Source organism: Carettochelys insculpta, chromosome 1 (genome assembly GCF_033958435.1).
Source record: "Carettochelys insculpta isolate YL-2023 chromosome 1, ASM3395843v1, whole genome shotgun sequence".
Taxonomy (NCBI): Eukaryota; Metazoa; Chordata; order Testudines; family Carettochelyidae; genus Carettochelys; species Carettochelys insculpta.
The window spans coordinates 346,983,956-346,997,718 of record NC_134137.1 but is presented as its reverse complement, the minus strand read 5'-3'; the positions used below and the strand labels follow the sequence as shown (position 1 = coordinate 346,997,718).

Sequence of the window (13,763 nt, the reverse complement as noted above, 5' to 3'; positions counted from 1 at the left end):
CCCGAGCGAGCGGCCACCCAGCCGGCAGCCCCCGGCTCTCTGCGCACGTCGGCGCCTCTGCAGCTGCCCAGCCCTGCTCGCAGGCGGCGGGCCCCGCCAGCGCCCAGCTGCCGTCAGCCAGCGCCGCGTCCCCCCGGGCGGCGGCAGCGCCCCAAGCTCGGGAGTCGCAGTGGCTGGGGTGTGTGCGCGCGCGGGAGGGGGGTGCTCCGAGAGGCATCAACCGGTGGGCTGAGGCCGGTCGCGCAGCGGCTACCTGTCTGGAGAGCGCTGTGCGGGGGCAGCAGGGGGCGCGCAGCGCGGCTCACGCAACCCCTCCTCGGTCTGCAGGCGGGCCGCCGAACCGAACGGGGTCGCCGGGCCCGGCTCGGCGCCGCCTTCCCAGGGAGCGCGCTGCCCAGCCCGGCGGCTGGCTGGAGCGGGAGCCGCGAGCCCTGGGCACGAAGAGCGGCTTCGCCAGGCGGCGCGCGCCGGGAGCTCCGCCGCGGCCAGCTGCGCTTCCCCGGGCTATCGGGCTCGGCGGAGTTGCTCGGAAGGGGCGACGCTCTCCCAGCCTGGCGGGCGGCTCGGCTCGGCTGGTGACTCTCCGCCGAGCGAAGTTGCAGTAAAGAGATTTTTCCCCCCCTCCCACTCCGCACTCTCTGCCCGCCCCCCACCACGATCGCGGTGGCAGACTCTGGACAGGTAACCCAGCAAGCGGGGCCGTGCTGCACTGGCTTCCCTGGAGCCCCAGAAAGATGAACCTGGCTCCCGCATTCCCGGCACCGCTGAGCCCGAGCAGGGACTGAACCACCAGCGGCAGCAGCAGCAGCAGCAGCAAAAACAACTCCCACCGGAGCAGTGTGGGAGCTATTGCGCAATTGTGCCCAGATTTGCTTCCTTCCCTTGCTCCCTCCTCCCCAACCTTAATGCTGCTCAACTCCCGAGGAACCAGAGAGCTGATTCATGGATCCCAGACCCAGCTTCCTCGGCGCTGCTGGCCAGAAGAAGATCATGGGGCTGAGGCTGCATGAGACTTTGTTTTAACGCCCCCCAGCCGCCCCACTTCCCCAAACCCCGAGCTCTCTATCTGGCTCGGAAGTGTGGTTACTGCTTGGGGAGCAGCCGAGCCTGGCGCAAAAGGGGAAACCTTGATGCATCGCTGTGGAAATTCATTGTGCGACTTTTTGGGTATTTACTGACTTTCAAAGCGCGATGCAGCTCTTGAAAGCTTTATGGGCATTAGCAGGAGCAGCGATCTGCTGTTTTCTTATATTTGTCATCCACTCACAGTTCCTTAAAGAAGGTAATTATGTCTGCATGTCTACACTCTGTGCTTTCAATGCAAAGGTCTCTTACTAGCTGCCTTAATTTTTTTTATTGTTTCCAGTATGTTCTATCTACAGCACTGGCTCTACTGTATATCTCCCCCCTCCATTTAAAACCGCTCACTTTAATTTAGAAGGTATCTAAATTAGGCTTGCGTTTCTGATTTGGTAGATGTATGTATTCAGTGTTTGCATTTTCTGTGCTTTAGTGCATATCTCATTGCTTTAGTGCATGGACAAGATTTGCTGCTCTTAGGAAGACCGAGGATCACTAGTCATCGTTAGAGTAGTTAATAAACCAACCCCCAGTAAACGTCTTATTTTTATATCAAATGAATAGGTGGCATATTTTCTTTTTCTTTTTTTTCCCCTTTTTACATTCAATACATTTTCAATAGATGGCACTAAAGTTCTGTGGAAAGGGCAGGGCAGAGCAAACCGTGGGCAGTTCGCTCCTTCCTTCTCTTCTGCCCTAAAACTGGAAGAGGCCTATTGCATGCTTTCAGGATTCCTGTGTTTTCCATCATCTTCTCCAGAAAATCACCACCCCAGATTACCGGAGAAAATGTTCCATTTCTTTAAGGGGGCAGAAAGTAAGATGCATTCTCTTTAAGTGGGTGCAGGATTTTTCTCGGGGAGGGAAACCAACCCTCCACAGTACTCAGGTTTTTTTTTTCTTCTTCGCCTTCAAGAAAACTAACTCCTTTTTTCTCTATGAAAATAATGATTCAGTTGGTTATTCATGACACAAATCCCAGCATGAAGATGGAAGCTTGGAATACAATTTTAGGGGGAGCAAAAGGAGAGTGAGAACTGCTGCTGGTTTGTAAACCATGCAGTATTGTCTAAACGGTTGTGACTTACTTGGCTGGGCTCTGAACTGGTGGGTTTTGGTTTTTTGTTTTGCGGGGGGTGCATGTTACTATACATTTTAGCACTTGACTGACTAGTACACATCAGCATGTGTTAGGGTGTGCTCTGTACCAAATGTAAAACAAACCTTGTGAGACTGGGACAAAGTTTCAGTTAAGATTGGCCGAAGTGGCACTATTGTATATTGGGTGATCTTTACTGGTGTGTAATTTACATGAGTCAGCCCAGGAAGTACTGTACATTTTCAAAGAATTTGTAAGCCAAAAAAGCATCAGGTTTTTTGGCTACTTGTGAGAGGAGAGATTTCTCTGTCTCTCTCCCTCTTTAAGAGGTCTACAGAAGCTTTAATTGTGTTATGTGTATAATGCCTCTCAGATACTCATTAATTTAAGATTCATAAAAATTAGCATAATAGCAACGTTCCTATATTTCCTGCCTAATTAATTAGGTGACTCTTCTAAAGATGTTATGGAGAAGGAATATATTGCCATTAATTTCAAGCTAATTTTTTTAGTGTTTGCCGTGATGTTTTGCAATTTTACTCTGTCTTTGACTACTAGATTTTGACACCTTCGTTACTATAAATAATTGGGTAAGAAGGAAGGCTTTGTAACAGCTTAAAAGAAAGTATTTTTCAGCATCACTGGCCAAAAACGATTAACTGTATTTTTTTTCTTCTTTTTTTCCTTATTGAAGGGATCAGTGACCACCCAACCAAGTATTTTAGCACATTACTATTTTTTTCCACCAATATTTATGGTCATTCTTTTGTGAATTGACTACATGAAACTGAAGTGCTTCCAAACCTGTAGGGTAATTTATTAACTGTCTGTGTATTTCTGTGACCAAAAGTATTTTCATCCAATTTTTTAATAGACCGATGCACAGAGCTGTATAAAGAGCATAAGTCAGTATTGTTTGTATCACTTAGCTCTCACCCTAAATGCATTTATTTTGGTTAATGTTTATATTAGCACTTTTTTAGTTTTTTAATAACATTCACATTCAACACTGTTCTACACTGTAGTTTTGAGTGATAACCTTGTACAGTTTAACAGAATTGAATAAAATTTGTTATAGGGTAACTTTCTCTGTGTCTGACACCAGCTTTCCTCTCTCTCCCTAGACACTAATTGACTGATCTATTTTTTTTATGTGTAGGTGTGTTGAGATCTCTTTATTTAGAGGAAGGAGAAGCATTAGGTAGTGTTCCCTGTGTTGTGGGGAGGAGGGGGACCTCCATGTTCATTTTGTCTAAAGGCATTACTATTCCCTTTTTTTTGTCAGAAAACTTTTTTTTAAGTTGGGCAGGAGGAAAAATGTATTAATGTTTCTAAAAATAATTAGAAACCTTACGCTCCCATGGAACATTCATCTTCTATTTACCATACTAGTATATTTGTTTATTGAATAAGCATAAGCTGAATATGTGTGACAGGCTGCTGCTGCTGCTCTAATTTAGAACATCTGAGACTTGCTTCTGATAGTGATGTTGTTTTTGAATTTTACTTTATTTAAGTCTGAGATGTTACAGAATGGAATGTCATTTGGATTCGGACAGTACTCAAACTTTGATTTATTGGCAACAGGTGAACTTAGGGTTATTGCAAATGGAACTGCATGGGTGGCTTGGCTTCAGTGTCTGTGGCCCAAGTGTGTAGCCAAAATCTTAAGTTAAATGCTAAGGTGCGTTCATTTGGTCACTTTTTATGGACTGTTGAATTAATCTCTCCCCAGAACAGCAGCCCAAAAGGTTGACAAGTTTGTTTAGCCTGATCAAATTACTTGATAATATATCCCTGAAACACTCAGAGTTCAAATGACACCTACTCCACTTCTCTATACAGTGATCTCTTTTGTATCTAGCTGGTAGAGACCAGGAGGTTGCTAGGTATTCCAATATTCTGGATAATAGAGAGGTATATCTAGCAATGCAAGCACTAAAGAAAAAGGTGATTTAGATATATTAAGAAACAAACAAAAGTATGAAGAGTACTTTATTTACCAACAACAGTAATATTGTACACTGTAAACTTATAGTGTATTTGTGTTTACTCACTATGCTGTTCTTACAGAAAGCATAACCATCATTTTAACCATAGTTAAATTATAGTTATTTGAGAGCTCCAGATAATGGAATGCTGGATATGAAAGTGTTTGCTGTACAATGGCGTGTAGGAAAATGCCTGAATTGAAAATAATGTTCTGTAAGATTACGTAAAGGTCTAACTTTTATTTTCTCATATGGTACAAGTGTACATATGATGCTTAGTTTTTCCTGTCCATTCTGAAGGCTGTTAGTGACAGAACTGATCACAACACTTCTGTATAGTACTCCCTTGAAAATGCTGCATAGGATATAAAGAGAGCAGGAAAGGACCTCGAGAGTCTCTGAAGCCTCTTCCACTGAGTCAGAAACAAGTAAACCTAGACTGCTTGTTTCTGATGGATGTTTGTCTAAACTGTTCTTAAAAAATCTCCAGTAATGGCAATTCCACAATATTCCTTGGAAGCCTATTCCAGACCTGAAATATCAGTGTAGTTAGAAAGCTTTTTCCTCCTCCTCCGCTAGTTCAAATGAAGCCCATTTCTTACTGTCCTTGTGTCAGCTGGTACAAAGAACAATTCATCACCATTCTCTTTATAAGAGCCCGTAACATAATTGGAAACTGTGTTCTCAGGTTCTTCCTCAGTGTTTTCTTCTCAAGATTATGCCCAGTTCTCACAAACTTATTTTTCCTGTATTTGTCTTCCTGCTACTCACTTCAAATCAGTAATTTGTTGTAAATGCATATTAAAATGTTTTTATAATTTTAATTTGAAAATGTAGTCTCTAGAATGCAGAACTTTGATTATAATAAAGGGAAGGTATCCAGCTAAGATTCTTTTTAAAACCAAATAAACCTCCATCATACTGATAGGTTGCTGTATTGTAGAGTTCATAAAGTATAAAATTTCTGTTTAAATGACATGAGTACAGCAAAGCACAACACTATCCCATTTCAGTTTAGAATATTTTGTAATCCTTAAATTATTTTACAGAGTTTGCATCATTAAGGCAACTTAATAGTACTGTTACATTGTTTTTCATACATCATGTTGAGTGTACAACAATGAAGATTTTGTTCAGAGATGAGTGGGAAAGAGCTCTTTAAATGGCCATTTTCATGAATTTCTTTTTCCTCCCCTCAGGAAGTGAAGAATGGGTGACACAGGGTGCCATTTTTCCACACTTAGGTTTTTGTGTGGTAATACAGGTCGTTCTGTGGCTAATCCGTTCCCCTGTGTCCAATCTGTCTTTCAGTGTTTGAAAAAGATGAATAGAGCTGTGAACCAATAAAAGGGTATTGTGATATATAATTGCAGTCCCATGCTTGTCTAATCTTTGTACAAATCAGTTTAATGCATTCTGAGTCAGTCTGAAGAGGAGTTAAAATTTAAAATATTGTACAGTTGATAAAGGGTACTAAAATTAGGGAGTGGTATTGACTACCTGCCTCTGATTTTTAAATGGTTAATCTTCTTATAATCACTTCAGATTTTCTTCAAAGGGAAGCAAACTTACTTTACATCACACATTGAGGAATATAGTATGAAAGAATTGGTGAGAATCTTCCCTCCAAAAACAAGTAACCCTTTCACTTAGTAATGAATTTTCACTATTCACAATTATGATGCTAATTGTGAGGAAAAGGTAGAGGATACATTTCCGGAATGTGCCTTTGTAAAACTTATAAAAAAGTAGCCTAATTGGTGGGTAACTACAGTGATATGTACAAAGCAGTATGTGTTTGCACAGTGACTTTATTTTGATGTTTTTGCTTAACCTAAGAATGTCAAGTCGAAGACCTGGATTTATAGAATATTGTTGCATTTTGGGAAATGTTACTTAAATTAATGATTTTTTTTTTTTTGAATGGCTTGACAGGGTAGAATCGCACAACACTGTTCTTGAGTGGTTAAATCGAGCAGAAGCAACACTGTGTCATAAACCTTATTTTTAGTGTAAAAGGCAATCTGAGTAAGAAACTCTCTATTTTTAACCAGTTATGATTAGATACATGAGGGATCTGCAAAAATCACTTCCATCTATACATATGTGCTACAGCACCTAAAGAGAAGTAGTTAAGGAAGACACTTTAGTGATCAGTTCCTGTTCTTGTGGCTATAATATTAAATTATAATGTCGCTCTGACACAATTGTTTGATTATTTGCTGTAAATGTACCCCAGTTGTACATGTAGAAAACCTTTTTCAGCATTTCTTGTGATTATTCTCTTTCCTTAGAAGAACTAATCGTTATTTAAATTGGTGATGGCATTCTTCTGTCAAATACAAATGGAAGATGAGTAATCAATACCATTGTTTTGAAGGGACAGTTAGGACTTACGTTACAATTGTCCGTGTTTTATAATAATTTGCTTTGGGCAGAGATTTTATATTTGATCCCCTTTTTACAAAGAGTGTTTAATATTTGATGTTATGGGGCTATTCAGAAATGCTCTTTTTTATATTTTGTGTAATAACTTTTGTTTTGCAAACTTGAAGATAATTCCTTATTTTTAGAAATGTAGAACAGTTACACACACACACACTAGATTTTTTTTCATATTTTTAACATAGTTCATACAAATTCCTAGTCTTATATGGAAGGTGAGACTGGTTAATACTGTAAAAACATTTTAGGGAAAGATATGTATCAAAACTTTCAGATTGCTTTGGGTGTATGTAACCCCAAAAGTTTTTGGAACAAGTTGTAATGTTTTATATGACAGACTGTAATAGCACCTGAAATTACAATGGCACACTTTAAGATTATCTGTGTACGTCAGATGCCTGCTACAATGACACATTTCTATAAATTTATAAATTCCCAGTAGACACCTATATCTGTGTGTGTGTGTGTGTGTGTGTGTGTATGTATGTATATGTATGTGTATATATATATATACTGTACACAAGCTATTATGCTCCATTGCATCAACTATTTTGCCGTTCTGAGATTTTTTTTCTTTAGTCTTTGTAGATTTAACATAAGTGTTCATAAACAAATGCGGGGGGGGGAAGGGATATGAAAGAAGTTTTACTTGGAGTGGAAACTCTATTCATCTTCCCATTTTTGTGCTTCAGAGACACCTGGGTCTCCAAACAGTGTGATATCTTATATATCAGATGTGCTGGCTATGTTGTATCAATACATGCTATAAATAAAGGGTTAAGGGCATGTCTTAGCTACACATTCTCTTGTTTTTCTGTGTTTTGCCAAATTTAACATGTTCCACTTTCACTGTTTGTGGTCTCATGGCAAACCATACATGGCACTCAAGTAGCACTTTAAAGACTAGCAAAATGGTTTATTAGGTGAGCTTTCGTGGGACAGACCCACTTCTTCAGACCATAGCCAGACCAGAACAGACTCAATATTTAAGGCACAGAGAACCAAAAACAGTAAGCAAGGAGGACAAATCAGAAAAAGATAATCAAGGTGAGCAAATCAGAGAGTGGAGGAGTGGGGGGGAAGGTGAAGAATTAGATTGAGCCTCCTTGCTTACTGTTTTTGGTTCTCTGTGCCTTAAATATTTAGTCTGTTCTTCAGACCATAGCCAGACCAGAAGTGGGTCTGTCCCACGAAAGCTCACCTGATAAATCATTTTGCTGGTCTTTAAAGTGCTACTTGACTGCTTTTTGTTTTGATAGTGTATAGACTGGCACGGCTTCCTCATTGTTACTATTCATACATGGCACTGTATCTTTTGTCTTCCTTTTTTTATGTAGGTGTGCCAAAATACACCAATAGGGGGAGTCAATGTTTCATTACTGTTCCAAAAGTATTTTTTCCTGGGGTAGAGAAAAGATGGTCTTGTAATCTTGGTAATAAAATTTTACATTGAATGCTATGTCTGTCTGTGTACAAAGTACACTTTATGTGAAGCAAAAGGCTGCTTCTCTTAACCTAGCCCCATCAGGAAAGGGTTGGGAACAAATTTCTTCCTTCTCTTGCATGTATTGTCTGACTTATTAATAATGTCTTGCACAAAGCTAGGAGGAACAACACTGTTGAATCTTGGTGTTTGCACGTTTGACCATTACTTTGATTTATTGAAAGGATGACATTGGAAGCCAATTACAGTTTATATTTGAGACCTTTCACATAATGCAAAAGGGACCACCACAGAAATGTCAGCCTTAGGTTTTTAGCTTTAGGTCTAAAGTCTGTCAAGCCAAAAATTAAACTTTTAGGTTGCATTCTGCTTTTTTGATGACTTGTGTGCTTAATATTTCATACTGGTATCAACAAAAAGGTGGCATAGTGTGGTGGTGGTGATTGCTTATAATGTAGTAGCTGGACACCCTAATTACACCTAGGATGCCATTGTCCTAGGCACTGTACATATACAGAATACAAGCGCTTCTCTTCCTTGAAGAACTTAATTAAATTAAGGAGTTAAAACACAAGAAAAGCCAGGTAAATGTAAGTATTGTTGGTGATATTTAAACATATATGTATACCTTAATATCCCTTCTCTCCTTCCATGCTATTGTCCAGGGCTCTGCAGCCTGTGTAATCCACTGTGGCTGACCAAAATGGGCTACTGTCCTTGTGCCACCTGGCCTTTTTTAATCTGAAGGGGGAATAAAAAAATATAGACCAATGAAGTGGAGCATGCTTATATGATTGAAACTTCTTAGGGGCAGCACCCTTTAGTTACTATAGAACTGAGCTGGTGCACCTTGTTGCGGGACGATGCAGACAAATTCACGTTTGTTAATGAAGCACAATGTATGGTGGTTTTTTTTTTTTTTGGTTTTTTTTTTTTGTTTTTTTTTAACTATACATCTACATGTGATTTTTCTGTACGTGATCAGACTGGTGATCTCTTTAGTCCTGGCATGTTGCCTGCCAGCAGGAAGGCAAAAAATCTGTCTTGCTCCAAAAGCAACCTTTATGCTCCTGAGGTTTTGGCAATTCTAAGATACTACTTACAATGCAAAAGATATGGGTTTCTGTTTTAGCATGTTTGCATCTCCCCTGTGCATGGTCCTCAAAAATCAACACAGAATGGCTTGTCTGCTCATTTTGGCTGCATCTACACTAGCAAGTCCTTTGGGAAAATCAGGCCCTCTTCCGACAGAACAACCAGAGTTTTCACATACAAAATTCGTTTTGAAAGAATGTGTACTTCTTCCAGAGGCCCTCTTCTCCTCCCAAATGAGGAAGAGTGTCTTGGTCTGAAAGATTCTTTCAGAACAAAGCACGTAGACACTCCAGGGGCCCTCTGTTCAAAAGAGCAGTCCTCATGGTGCCCGATTTTTTTGATCCCTGCCCGTTGCTTTGAAAGAACAGGGACTGTGTGGACGCTCTATTTCGAAAGAGCAGATTGCTTTTTTGTGTGTGGACATGCTTTTTCGAAAGAAGATCTTCTGGAAGAACATCTTTTGAAAGTTGACTGTAGTGTAGATGTAGCCTTCATGTTTAGTTGTTTATAAAATGCCAGTTTCTCTACTGGACATAACGTAGATCTTCAAAGCAATTCATGTTAACATTCTGAAGAGGAATGAACAATGCCTGTTTGAAGTGGCAACATCAAACTGCTGTTCCCACATATGTGTAATAGAAAAAAGTAATGTTCTGTAAAAGCAGTTGTCATACCAATGTGTGTTTGTGAGCAATGTGAATTTTAGTCAAAGTAAAAGTTGTACAATCAAAATAGCATTTGTCAGATGAAAACACCGTACTGAGAAGGGATTGGTCCTTTCTGTATATTATTCTCTTCCAAGTCAGTTCTTAGTTTTTGTGCAAATTCCAAAGTTGCTGAGGAGAGAGAGCACAGCATATACAAACATGCAAAACATCTTCATACGCTGTTACAAATGTCTTCCTTGCCTATCCATACTGTTTTGGTCACTGGGATAACAAAAGCAGGGAATGTGCAAGTACAATGATTCATGCTTTTGTCTTCTGGTTCTTCCTCTTTTTTTTTTTGCTTCATCTATCACAATACAAGATAAAGGATCTTGTCTTAAGAACCATTTTAGTTTATAAAACTCTTTGTGACGGAGCTTTTGTCACAGGTCCTCAACCTTGCTCGATCCTCTTTCCTTTGTATGCTGGCATATTGAAATCAGAGAAATAGTGTAATCGGTAACCGTGGGTGGGTGGTGATGGCTTTTGCAAGGAAGCAAGGCTACCTTTTTGGCAATCCTTTACCTGGCATTCTAGTTCCCTGAGGCCATATTCAGCCTACTTTAAAGTAGCCGTAAGCCATAAGTATACTGGGGCAAGGATGGGTCAAGATCCAGGACAGGAGAAGGGATGCAAACTGCTGATGTGGAGCCTCTGTCTAAGATGTGCCTAAGCTAATGATTGACCTTTTTATAGAAGTATGCAAAGTATGTGCTATAGTCTCTGAAGCTAGGTAAATAATAATAGTGCCATCTGTTTTTTTACATGAAGTGTGTAAAGGTTTTAAAAAATACTAAAAGGATTAGAAACGTGCATGTTCAGATAGTTTACTAGAAAACAATGGTTATCCCCCAGGAACACAACAAAGTCCATTGTTAAGTACTGGCCACAAAAAGAAAACTAATAATCCGGAACCCTTTCTTCAGTGAAGGCCATACACACTTCTGTTTGGTATATTTAAATCTGCCAAAGGCACTGATTTGATATCCTTTGTACTTCAAGGCATAGAGGTAGCTGGGGGCTAGTTCCTGCTTCCCTGGGATAGCACTTATTTTCCCTTTTCAATGCAAGAAGTTGTAGCGTTTTTAAAGTGCATGAGTAATTCTTTGTAGCTGTCTTCTACTTTTGCAAAGATTATACTCACCTTTCAAAGTCTTGTGGCTCTACTCTGGGTAGTGAAACTGATGTGGTATGAGGTAGTCCTTTTCTTTTTTTTTTTTTTTTCATGCTTCATTAGTAAATTGTCACAATCTAATGCTCCCTGCACCATGATTACTATGGTGTATTATAGCCCTAAAGGAAGAACCTATTGGTAGCCCTTCTCTTGTTTAGCTTCGTACACATTGGCTGTGGCCACACATGGCATTGAAAAATACTAATGAGGTTCTGAATTGAATATTCAGCACCTCATTAGCATGCACATGCTTCCAGCTGCGGCACTTTGAAAGCACCACTTTTGAACACACGTGGCTTGGTGTGGCTACAAGGGGGTCCTTTTTGGACGGACCTCACATTTCGAAATCCCCTTATTCCCCTCAGCTGTTTTTTACCAAAATAGGCTTGTCTACAGTTGCTCCCAACTCCAAAGGGGGCATGTTAATCAGGGCGATGGGAGATTACTAATTAAGTGCTGCGGTGAATACACAGCACTTAATTCGGCTAACTCTCTTCCTGCGGCAACTTTGAAGTGCCTTGGCTACTTCGAAGTGCCTTTACTCTTCAAAATTTTGAGGAGTAAAGACACTTCGAAGTAGCATGGGCACTTGGAAGTGCCCAAGGCTACATGGTATGCTGGCACTTAAAAGTCTGGCACTTCGAAGTGCCTGTGGCTACACACATGCCGTCACTTACAAGTTTGACACTTCAAAGTTGCCGTGGGGGTGCGGGGAGAATTAGCCTAATGAAGTGATGTCTGTTCACTGCAGCACTTCATTAGTAATGTCTACCTCTACGAGGAAAAAAATGTGTGTTTTAAGTAGAGTTTGGTAGTTGAAGTGAAAGCTTTTTGGCCTTATTTGTAGTGTAAAGATCCTGTACGGTTGTGTTTTTAAGCTTTTTAACTTATTTTATGAAATGATGATGGATACTTACGAATATTAAGGCAAGTAAGTTACTTTACTGTGTATTGATTTTCATAGAATGCCTGTGGGTTGGTTTGTTTTTTTTCCTGTATCTTGTTTGGCTTTTTTGTAATTTACTAGCAGGGTATAAATTTATATGCTTTTTACCATAACAGATATTTTAGGGTATTTGACTGTTATTGTTAATAACTTAAGTATCTTTACTGACAGGAATACAAAGCAAGGAACAAATCTGGAATAGGTCATTGCTCCAAACAGTTTACAGCCTAAAGACAAGGGAGACAAACAAATACATGAACAACAAAAACTGGAACAATAGAAATTGTTGTGTGTTAAGATTTCTGCCCTGTTCCTTTCCACATAACTAGCACTCACATCCCCTTCCCTCTGTGTAGCGCCACACAGCACCTCCTTCAGAGCCCTTGCTCACTTTAAATGCTCTCCTTCTTCCCTAGGTCACTTGCATAGAACATGCAATCTCCTTCAACAGGGAAGAGGGGAGACTCAGAAGAAAACCTCCCCCAAGTCCCTGAAGTTATGCTGACTACTTTTACTTCCCTGCCCTCCTCACCCCAATCTCATGTGGAGAGACCCCCATTGAGCCATGGAGATAAGGCAGGAAACAGCCCCGCACCAAGTATGATGATACATCTTGTTTTACTAGGATAGTCCCCTTTTTAAGCCCTTTTCCTGACATTTGGACTTCTTTGACTTTCTTTCTTTCTTCTGAGCGTGTTTCCCATGTGCTTTAGCCAACAGCTGGTAAGAACAAATAACCAGTCTTGCCAAAATAAAAAGTAGGGTGCACACCCCACCCCCACCCCTGGGGGAGAGAAGAATGTTGGAGATGGGTGGGAAGCAACACAGGTGATGGCTTTTATTGCCTTGCTAAGGGGCACTCAAGCCTTGCTTAGCTATAGCTTCCCCCCTACTCAGCTACTTCCCCTGCCACTGCTCAGCCTTTTCTTATCTCTGCTGCTCCCCAGGCCCCATCCCCACTTCACCCTTCCTTCAAGGCCTCACCCTATCCCACCTATTCCAATGCTAACCCCACCTTCTGAGCATACCCTGTTCCTGTTGCTCCTGTCTCTCCCCTCCACCCACTGCCTACTGTAGAACAACTGATTTGCAGAGGGTCAGAGGCACTGATTGCCGGGGGTGGCGGTAAGTTGTTTAGTGGGGCTGCTGGCAGGCAACAGGTTTTGGGTGGGGGATAGGCAGATGTTACTGCCAGTGAATGCTCTTGAGGGTCTCCTCTTCCCCCCGCACCCAATTTCTGCTCCAGGATTGGAAAGAGTTGGTGCCTCTGGCAAGGAGCAACATTTGGGAGCGGGGTGCGTGATCTCTCTCGGTTATGTACTGTCCCTCCAATCAGGGAGTGATGGGATATCGTGCTCACTCTGCAGCCAAATTAGAAGGCAGTGTAGTCAAGACCCTAACTCAGACTCTTATCTGGTCAGGTCATGGGCTCCAGGTATTTACTGGGTGACCTGGCTGTTTTGTACTGAACTAGGTCCTGCAGCATCTGCTTTTTGCTGAGTCCTGGATTTGCATGATCCTTTCTCAAACCACCCCTCCCCGGAGCCTACAAACAGTTCTCACCTTTGTGGCCTCATTTCCTCCCCATCCACCATCCTTTGGGTCTTGTTCCAAGCTCTTTTCAGATTTAGCCCTCCCCTTCCCCCCGACACACTCTCATACATACCTGCCAGCTTCTTTCCCACTTCAGCCTGCTTCTGGTCACCTGCTTCTGCCACGTGCCCCAACCAGTAATGTCCTGTCCTGCCTCACTTGCTAACCTCCCCATCCTCCTGTTCTTCT

General features: G+C 41.4%; 1 protein-coding gene across 1 annotated transcript in view; it reads left to right on the top strand.

Moving 5' to 3' along the window:
- The first annotated feature begins 240 nt into the window (after positions 1–240).
- Positions 241–13,763, top strand: part of TAFA5 (TAFA chemokine like family member 5) — a 458,659-nt gene continuing 445,136 nt past the window's right edge. The window contains exon 1 of the mRNA XM_074984133.1: positions 241–1,282. Within this exon, the coding sequence (XP_074840234.1) occupies positions 1,192–1,282 (91 nt within the window). The 5' untranslated portion in view covers positions 241–1,191. The remainder of the gene's footprint in view (positions 1,283–13,763) is intronic.